This window comes from Sinocyclocheilus rhinocerous, unplaced genomic scaffold (genome assembly GCF_001515625.1).
Source record: "Sinocyclocheilus rhinocerous isolate Xijiao unplaced genomic scaffold, SAMN03320098_v1.1 scaffold622, whole genome shotgun sequence".
Lineage (NCBI taxonomy): Eukaryota > Metazoa > Chordata > Actinopteri > Cypriniformes > Cyprinidae > Sinocyclocheilus > Sinocyclocheilus rhinocerous.
Window position 1 is genome coordinate 342,550 of NW_015641438.1, and position 10,878 is coordinate 353,427.

Genomic DNA, 10,878 nt, shown 5'->3' on the forward strand with positions numbered 1-10,878 from the left:
GTGTTTACATAATATATGTGTGTGTGTGTGTACTGTATTTATATGTATAAATGCACACACATGCATGCATATATTTAAGAAACATATGTAATAATAATAGTAAGAATAATAAACAAACTTTTATTTTGGATGCAATTAATCACAATTAATCGATTTTACAGCCCTACATTGACATACTGTAAAACCGGTAGTGATGCGTCTTAATGTGGCAGGTTTGAATATTTTGATTTATTTTAAATATATTTGTTATTTTAAAAGAATTTTAAAATGACATACTAACGTGTTGTGTCACTGTTGTTATAACACTTATGTTTTGACACATTTCAGTACTCACAGGCTATTTATGCTGTACGATTCTGGTAATGTTTGAGTATGAAACAGTCTGATAATTGAATGAAAGCTGTCTTACGTCACTCAGTTAGGCTAAATCTCTTCTCAGATGGGTTGTTTTGATTTGTGTGCCTCTGTGCAGTTTTGCTTTAGTTGTATTGCTTTTGTTTTCTTGTTAATTTTGCTTATCCAGAGTCCATGCCTTAGTAGAAGAACCACGCCTTTTGTCCCTAGGGTCCAGGTAACATCGTCAGACTTCTCTCTCTTCCTCTGCTCAGTCTCTTTTTAATCTTTTCTTTCATTTCTGGCAGTCTTTCTCAATCCTTCATTACTCTCTCTCTCTCTCTCTCTCTCTCTCTCTGTGCGTTATTTGGAAAATGCACTGCAGGAAAACGGCAGCATTCCAAGTTTCTCCCCCTGTGCTCTTTTGTTCAGATTTAATTTTTTCCCCTAAAGTTATACGTCATCGCCCTTGCGATTTATAACCACAATTCATAAGAGCTGTTTCATTATTACAGTATGAATTTGGCTTAATTAATTGAACGGCCATCTTGCTGAGGCTGAAATATTCTGAATGAATTATATACCATTTATTTTATTCTCTTTTTAAATGTGGCATGATTTTAGCATCGTTTATTAAATTAAGTCTCTTTAAATTTTAAACATTTTTTTTTTTAGAGAGACATTTTTTTCATCTTTGTCATGTAACATGGAACGTTATATTTGTATTATATTGTATAGAAAATAGTTTGCATATGTTTTACTACATTTGTAGTATTGAAAATTAATGAATGTATTATTTTTAGTACAAATGAAGCCCGGTTTGGATCAGTACTATCAAATATTATGTTCTGTGTTGCGATGAAGAGATACAGTATGTTAATTACCTCACTTTCAAGATAATATTGCATTTTCCAATGTAGAACATTTCTCTAAACCTCACAGATAATAAACAAATTGTACCAATGACTGTTTAGGCAAACCTGTATGACTTTCTTTCTTATGTGGAATGCAAAACTTGGCAAAATATCATTAACATAAAACCTGCAGTCTTAATGTGGTAGGTGGTGGGACATTTTAATAAAAAAAAATTAAAAAAAAATATTTTTTAAATATATAAATAATAATAATAATTGATTTCTGTTCCACAGAGAAAAAAGTAATATGGGGTTGGAACAACATGAGGGATCTCCCATTTAACTGCAATAATAAACTCTCTTGCTATAGTTTTTGAAAATGGAGTTTTAGATGAAAATGGATTTTATACTGTTTCCTGATGCAGTCAGCTAATAAAAGCACAGACCTCGATGCGTCTGTAGAAGAATCAAACGGTACAATTTGTTTGGACTGAAGCCTTCCCCCTGCTGTTTTTGCAATGGAAGCTACCTGGATTGCTCTAGTCTGTATTGAGCTCTTTCTGTTGCTTTGCTGCATGCATTAGTACTGCAGTATTTATCTAGAATAGCAAGTTCTCTCTAAAGGTGCATTATAGACGTGTGTTTCTTTCAGCTCTGGTGATCTGGCAGGGCAAATGCTGGGAAGACTGAGCATTTCTATCAATGAACACTTAAGAAGTGCTCAACATGAAATAAATAAAAATGTCATTCGGAAATTAAAGCTAGTATTATTCAATTTATTGATTTAGAAATACTATTTTGTATGTGAAAAATATTTGAAAAAAATACAACAAATATATAATTACATTACAGAATAAATTGTGGATATTATTAAAAGTTTGTCAAAATATTACAAACAACAAACTTATTTATTTAATAAATAAATAGGCACATTTAAATAATTAACACTGATTGAATTATTTAAATATATATATATATGTACATGTAAATTTTCATTAAATTTTTATTCAATTAAGTTTTTAAGTTTAATATTATATTATATTTTATATATATATATATATAATTATTTATTTTTTTGCACTTTTCTATTTTATAACAGTTTTTAATAGTTTTTATTTTAGTTTTAGTTAACAATAACAACACTGCAAAATAGTAATATTTTAATATTTTATCATTTTTCCTGGCACGTTGCCTTGCCCTATAGTCATTGCAGTACTGTAAAATAAATAAATAAATTACAAACTGAGATACAAGTCAAAATTATTGTCTGTAGCAATGTCAACCTGGAATATTAAGTGCAACATAAACTCTGACCCCTTAAACACTGTAGTATCAAACTATGTGATTCAGTGCTTAGCAGTAGTTGAATTTGGTGTTTGTTTCAGTGGTGAATTTAGCTGATGATTAGAGGCTGAGGAGTTAGTCAGCTTGATGTAGTTGGTGTGTGCTGGTGCTGGGAAAGATCTGCCAAGCATGTGATGCTGCACACATTGCATAAGGGGCTCTGCAGGTCTGCCCTGGACCTTCTGGGGTGAGCTCTCCTCACAGACCTCCTAACAGAGCTTGTCTCTTCCTGCAGGTCAAGCTGTGGTACGATAAAGTAGGACATCAGCTCATCGTCACTATCCTGGGCGCCAAAGACCTGCCTTCACGAGAAGACGGGCGACCCAGGAATCCATACGTCAAAATCTACTTCCTCCCCGACAGAAGGTGCGTGCACGTCAGATATATCCAGTTTTTGTAAGGATTTTAAATTATAATCTCTAATGGCATCCTTTGTATTCTCTTATGTTCACCAAAGCTGTAATTTATTGTTTTATTTGATCGAAAATACAATAAAACAGTAATATTGTGAAATATTATTATAATTGAAAATAACTTTTTGAATATATTTTAAATGTAATTCCTGTGATGCAAAGCTGAATTTTCAGCATCATTACTCCAGTCTTCAGTGTCACATGATCCTTCAGAAATCAGTATAATATTTTTTAATATTTCTATTCTTTAATGAATAGAAATTTCAAAAGAACAGACAGTTACATTTTTTATGTAATTTTATGTCATTCTAATTAAAAATGCAACATTTTCTAAAATAAAATAATTTCAGTTGTATTTGAAAGTGTGTCTAAATATATTGATTCTATTTTTATTAGGGATGCACCGATACCACTTTTTCCAGTACTCGTAGCAACTGATACCAGTATCGGTATTGGTGCATCCCTAATTTTTATTAATATTGTTATTTTGGGGGGTTGGGGTGGTTGAAAACAGCAGCAGCAGCAGCATTATTGTAATAACATCAGTGGTTGCTTTTGTATTGGTAATAGCAACCAATACCAGTATCGGTATCGGTGCATCCCTAATTTTTATTAATATTGTTATTTTGGGGGGTTGGGGCGGTTGAAAACAGCAGCAGCAGCAGCATTATTGTAATAACATCAGTGGTTGCTTTTGTATTGGTAATAGCAAAGCACACAATATTGAAGACTCTAAAACAGAACAATAAAAGGTTGGAGAATCCTCAAAGCAGAAATTTCAAGAGGTAAAGTGCAGATATATGGTATGTTTGTGCGTCTCTCCACAGTGAGCAAAATCACAATTACTTAATCATCAAATTTATAGTAAACCCATTGAAAAACAGCAAACTTTAATAACCAAGAATTCAAAAGCTAGTGAAATCCTCAAAATCCTCCCTTTACAGAAATGATTTTAACTTGGGGGAAATGCATGTGAAATATTCTGCAACCCAGATAATAAAATAATAATAGATGTAAATTCCATTTGTAAGTAAGAAATGAAAATTCATATCTGAAAAAAATCTATGAATGAATGAATAATTGTGTGTAATAATATTTGCTTTTAATGCAAAGTTTCAAATCGGGGGTCCTTGGATTGGTTTATTGTCTCTATTTTTAGTTTATTGTTTATTGTTTATTGTGGGGCTGTACGGTCACATCAGCAGCTGTAAAATGATGAACTCACCTGCTCTTCTCAGCGATAAAAGCAAGAGGAGAACGAAAACAGTGAAGAAATCTCTGGAGCCCAAGTGGAACCAGACGTTCATGTACTCGCCGGTGCACAGACGAGAGTTCAGGGAGCGCATGCTGGAGATCACGCTGTGGGACCAGGCCAGAGTCCGAGAGGAGGAGAGCGAGTTCCTGGGAGAGGTGAGAGAGAGACCAACACCGTCCTGCTGCACGTCTCTAATAATGCCACAAACATCTCACAATATTCACTCAGTGTGATGCAAAAGAGCTGTGGAATATAAGTTTGAGTTTAAAATCAGTTATGTGACTTCCTTGGCAAAGGCTTACTTGAAGCTTTTCTTTTCTTTTTTTTTTAATGCAAGAAATATTATTATAATGTGCTAATTAGCAAGTTTCACGATGAATGCGGCTAAAGTAAACAGTCTCTCTGAGAGCAGCTCGGAAGAGAGGGGCGGGGTCAGCAGAGCTCATTAACATTTAAAGGAAAATGCTACAAAATGGCTCGCTCTGAAAAGAGCTGTTTTTGACAGGGTAAAAAAGGTGTTTTTTACACTACCATTGAGCAATTTTAACCAAACTATGTTACAGATTTTTCATTCAGACCCTAAAGAATCATATCAACTTGTGGAAAATGGGCATCCGATGATGCCTTTAAGCTCATAAAACACCATAAGTCGTCATAAACGGATGTGTGTGTGTAGATTCTGATCGAGCTGGAGACGGCGCTGGTGGACGATCAGCCTCACTGGTATAAGCTCCAAACACATGACCTGTCCTCCATGCCGCTGCCGAACCCCTCGCCCTACATGCAGAGACGCCTCCTGCACGGAGAGAGCCCCACACGCAGGCTGCAGAGTACGTACAACACACACACCTACTGTTACAGTAAACATACACTCTCTGAAAAAAAAGTACTAAGGTGTCACTGGGGCGGGGCCCTAAGGTACAAAAGCATCTTTATACCATATTTACCCTAAATGGTGCATATTAGTACCTTGAAGGTACATATTAGTACTTTTCAAAGTACATATTAGTACCTAAAGTGTACATATTAGTACCTTTTATAACTTACTTATAGTAAATGTGATCTCAATCTGATTTCTGCCTCACTGTGTGAACAGCAAAAATCACATTGAATCATGTTTTCAAACAAATTCAGGGCCACATTTATATGTGGAAAGCGACTTCTGTGTGATTTTTACGTCAATCATTCATCATAATTTTGTGTTTGATTTACCATTTGTGCAATTTATAAAATAATTTATGAATTGCACTGTATTACATGTAAATATGCAAAACACACACATACTATTCAAAAGTTTTTGCATTCAGATTTTTTTGTTTTTGAAAGAAGTCACTTCTGCTCACCAAAGCTGTATTTATTTAATCAAAAATACAGTAAAAATTGTAATATTGTGAAATATTATTACAATTTCAAATAACTGTTTCCTATTTTAATGTATTATAAAATGTAATTTATTCCTGTGATCAAAGCTGAATTTTCAGCATCATTACTCCAGTCTTCAGTGTCACATGATCCTTCAGAAATCAGTATAATATGCTGATTTGCTGCAAAAAAAAAACATTTCTGATTATTATAAATGTTACAATTTTTTTTTTGCTTCTTAATGTTTGTGGAAACATGTTTTAAGGATTCTTTGATGAATAGAAAGTTCAAAAGAACAGCATTTATTTGAATTAGAAATCTTTTGCAACATTATAAATGTCTTTACTGTCACTTTTGATCAATTTAATGGATCCTTGAAAAAAAAACTGACCTCAAACTTTTGAACGGTAGTCTATATTATCTGTTTAAAATTGAAAGAACCTCACCTTTTTGAAATTGAATTTTAAAAATCATAATATGACACTTTATTTCCTGTATTATTTTCATGTCCAGAACTGATATCAAAATATCAATCTGGACATCACATTTTATGTATGTTGGTTTTTGTTGATATGTTTCTTGTTTTCATGTTTTGTTTCCTTCAAAAAATATCACTGTCTATCCACCACTGACACATTTCCAGATAAGGGCCCGTATTTTTACAACTCAGGTAACTTTGCCCTGCTTGCTCCAGCTAGCGTGTGATTGGCCAGCAGTGTGATTCGACTCTCCTCCACACTCTCAAAGTGTGCTCTCCCCTCACTTCTGCCTCATGCTCTTCAGAAACCACACTGTCCCTCACAGCCTGCATGGAGATAACACTCATCACTGCTGCTACATGCCACCAGTCCTCATTTTACAGCTTATCTGCCCATTTTGGCCTGATCTTCATTGTTGCAAATACATATAAAATCCACCTAGTCAATAGCCCTTCCTGAGCAGATCTGTGTGTGGCCTGTTCACGCTTCTCCCAGCCTCTCTCAAACCTTTCTGTGGTTGATGTTTGCTGTGTTGCACTGTTTTGATTTCAGACTAAATGATAGCAAACCTCACGCCGCTTGGTTCTGCTCACACTGGTCTCTTTTGTATTATTTGAGTCTGAACCACAGTATGTTATGAGTCTGAACACAGTGTGTTATCAATGTGAAGCAGGAATGACAAGTGCATTAGGACGCACATGCAAATTATCCGTCATCTTCCACAAGCTGTGTGTTAGCATGGAAATAGTTTTCATGTCAAATATCCTCAGGTCTCCAGTAACAGCTGTAGTATGAAAGCATTTTTAGTTTGATTGTTTCATAGTATTTGTATGTCATTATTTTATTTATTTAAGCTTCGTTTGAACTGACAGCATGTTTGCAAATTAAAAAAATTCTTGATGAAGTGTTAACATCGATATCTAGTAGTAATGCACAGTATTTATTCACTGTAACGCTTTACAATATTATTAGTTAACTACGATAACATAAACTAACAATGACAAATACTTCTAAACCATTTATTAATCTTAATGTTAATTTCAACTTTCATTAATATGTTATTCAAATCAAAAGCATTTCTAAATGATATTTGTCAGTTTGTTTAGGTCAATATTAGAATATCCCTGTGGAAGTCTTTTTATCTCGCAATTTGGCTTTTTTTTATCTCGCAACTCTCCTTTTTTAATTTTTTTATCCTGTGGATTAATTTTATTTTCATTATATTCATTGTATTCAATGTCACAATATCAGGTCTTTTACTTTTTAGTTCAGTTCAAACTGTTTACTCAGAAGCTTTCAAAAGTACAACACATTTTTCATTGCTGCATTTCACTTAAAGGGGTCATATGATGCGATTTCAAGTTTTCCTTTCTCTTTGGAGTGGGTGAAGACGGGATTGGTGTTATCTCAGGTACAGCTAAGTCACCTCTCCCTGCTTTAGCGCCGCTCTCTACTTACAAAACTGAACACTTGAGCGCCCTTGAAAGCATTTTATTCATTTCTTTTGGATTAAATTCAGTAATCTTTTATATATCAAATAAATGTTTTATGTTTATGAAAGAAGACTTTTCTGCTCACCAAGGCTGCATCTATTTGATCAAAAGTACAATAGAAACAGTACTATTGTGAAATATTATTACAATTCCAAATAACAGTTTTCTATGTCAATATCATTTAAAATGTAATTTATTGCTGTGATCAAAGCTGAATTTTCAGCATCATTACTCCAGTCTTCAGTGTCACATGATCCTTCAGAAATCAGTCTGATATGCTGATTTGCTGCTCAACAAACATGATTATTATAAATGTTGAAAACATACATATTTTTGTGGAAACAAGCATTTTAAGCATCTTTGATTAATAAAAAGTTAAGCATTTAATTGAAATAGAAATCCTTTGTAACATCATAAACGTCTTTAATGTCACTTTAGATCAGTTGAATGCATCCTTGCTGAGTAAAAGTATGTCGCACACTGATTTGAGGATGCATAATCTGATCTGAATAAATGCCAGCTGTGTCTGCAATGATCTTTTCGATGTCTGATTGTACACAGTTTGTCCCAGTCTTTGTGTGCGTTCACACATGCTGATCAACAAATCAAATTAAAGGATATTGTCAGAGAGAAGATTACTGTGAACTTTAGTCTCCCGACTCAGCACAAGGAAAATCCTCGCCGCCATTTCACACTGACCGCATTAGTTTTGCATCACTGTAAATAAAGTTCAGTGTGGTAGACCACATACAGTACCACCTAAAAATGTCTGAATGCCATTGTATTAGGTCCTACTTTATTCCTATTTTTCAGTGAATGTAATGCTGATGTAAATGTGTTGTGCTGTGCTTGCCTCCTCAGATTACCGGCACAATGGCAGGGATTTCCAGAGCTCCACTCTGTCTGTCCCGGAGCAGGTGATATCGTCCAATCACTGTTCCCGATCGGACGTGACCCGCACACGCTCACGCTCACCCAGCGTCCCTCCACCACAAAGGTACAAACACATACGAGCCGTTAGTTATGTGTCAAGAGGTCATATCATAAAACATGCTCCAAACTTCCTCCCCAGTCCAAAAAAAAGCTGATTTATGGAAATAATTCCGCAAAAACGTCTCGTCCTTCAGCTTTCTGACATCAAGACATTTTTATCAGTCATGTCTATTTGCAATTCAGCAGCTTTGCCACCCAGGTGGCATTTAACTAATGCTAAACTTAAGATATCAGGACGGTTTGCCAAACGTTGTGCTGCTCCAGGAACCCAGCATTAAAAACTAGTGGCTGATGTTCATTTTTAACAATATCTCTGATGGTTTCAGGCTGATCTTAATAGGTGGTACAACTGTACAGTTTGTAAAAGCACAGTTCAGTGAGCACAGCGCTGTTGCTCATTTCACATGTGAGCAGAGCGTTTACATTAATCAGATCAGCAGCCCAGAAAGAGGGTGGAAATTGGTCATTAAAAAGAATATCTTTTATATTGTTAGTAATATTTACCCTGTTCTCTATTCACTATTAACTAGCTGCTTATTAGCATGCATGTGTATGTAACACACCTGTACACACAAATACCATCTATTGTCTTCTTTGTATATTGTGTATTTAAAATATTTTTTGTATATTGTTAATTCCTATTTTTTATTCCTTTTGTTATCTGTCTTGTCTTGTTACTGTCATTCTGTTTGAGCTTTTGTCACTAATGAGCTTTTGTTAATAATGTTCATAGTTTTCCCTCAATGAACTCCTAATTTGCTGCTTATTGATAGTAAGGTAGTTGTTGTAGTTGTTAAGTTCAGGTATGGGGTTGGATTAAGGGATCTAGAATATGATCAGGCAGAATAAGGCATTAATATGTGCTTTATAAGTACTGATAAACAGCCAATATGCTAGTAAATATGCATGCTAATAAACTAGTTAATAGTGAGAATTGGTCAGAGAAATGGCAGAATACGTACTAACTACATCAAAAGTAAATGTACTGAAGGTGGCAGGTACATACCTTCACTTCTAAAGTGGGGCCGCAGAGTCTTTAAGGATAGCTGTGTGCCTACAGTATGTGTTTCCAGGTAGTCTGTCTGGCAGGCAACATCCCTTGAGAGAGGCAGCTGAATGCAAGCACTTGATGTGCTGGCCTGTGTAGAGACAAAGGTCAAATTAGTACTCATTTTATTACTTTGTATATATTCCAGGTGCAAGTTGTAATAAGATAGAAGATAAGCATGTTTACTGAATAACATTAATACTTAAAATTATATCTATGAAATGATTAAATGATATTACATCATTTATTTGTTTACATATTTTATATTTCATATATCTTAAAAGTTTTTACAATCTTTCTTATTACAATTACATCAAGCTCTGCAATCTGGAAATGTGGATATCGCGTGCGCCATAACACCAACAGCAGAACGGTTATCCAAACAACAAAAAAATGTACAACACTCGCGTTACAGTGTGTGTATTCACACACATACTTGATGCTATCTACCTTTACATTAGCGACAGTAACTGGGCTGTTAGCTGCAGAGCTAATGTTACAGCCATTACAGCCACATAACAAGCTAGGTAACCATATACAGTAAAGCAACAAAATTGTATAGCGTTAGTTGACTTAGTTGACTTAGGTTTGTAGCTGAGCCAAGGAGAGTTGGTACTGATCCAGACTTTATTTTCAGACGTTCAGCAAGGCCAGCTCTGTATTGGCCCAAGTTGAGGAAACAGTCGTCGGTGAAATGTTTGGCGCAGACATACAAAACTTTGGGAAGTTGTGTCGGCGCATTACCAGAGAAAATAAAATTAACCCACTGTTTCTTCATAGGCTCGGATGAAGGAACTAAAAAAATACTTCGGTGTTCATTTGTACATCCAAACACTGAGCAACTGCCATGCTTCGCTCGTTTGCAAGCCATGATGTCTCTCGAGGAAAAAAAAATATTGCGCTCGCCTCGCACGGTAGTAGCTCATTTTCTCATGGGCGGGCCAAATTCTCTGGGCGGGCAAAGCAGAGAAAGGGGAGGTAACCTTTCCCCGTATGACGACATAAAGGGAAGATTCCAGATTGGGCCATCTGAGCTTTCATTTTCTCAAAGGCAAAGCAGGATACCCAGGGCTCGGTTTACACCTATCGCCATTTCTAGCCACTGGGGGACCATAGGCAGGCTAGGGGAACTCATATTAATGTTAAAAAACCTCATAAAGTGAAATTTTCATGCCATGGGACCTTTAATACTGTCACTGAAGTAACATGTCTGAATAAATGTGTGTAATAAATCCTCATATAGACAGTAAGATCAGTGTGTGTGTGTGAGTGTGTGTGTGTGTGTGTGTGTCTGTGTGAGTGTG

The 10,878-nt window shown here is 35.3% G+C and overlaps 1 protein-coding gene across 1 annotated transcript in view; it reads left to right on the forward strand.

Annotated features, from left to right (window-relative positions):
* rims2b (regulating synaptic membrane exocytosis 2b) overlaps window positions 1-10,878 on the forward strand; it is a 170,119-nt gene that overhangs the window by 97,922 nt on the left and 61,319 nt on the right. The window contains exons 15-20 of the mRNA XM_016571540.1: window positions 2,767-2,897; window positions 4,183-4,354; window positions 4,876-5,029; window positions 6,205-6,260; window positions 7,403-7,451; window positions 8,395-8,530. Of these exons, the coding sequence (XP_016427026.1) occupies window positions 2,767-2,897; window positions 4,183-4,354; window positions 4,876-5,029; window positions 6,205-6,260; window positions 7,403-7,451; window positions 8,395-8,530 (698 nt within the window). The remainder of the gene's footprint in view (window positions 1-2,766; window positions 2,898-4,182; window positions 4,355-4,875; window positions 5,030-6,204; window positions 6,261-7,402; window positions 7,452-8,394; window positions 8,531-10,878) is intronic.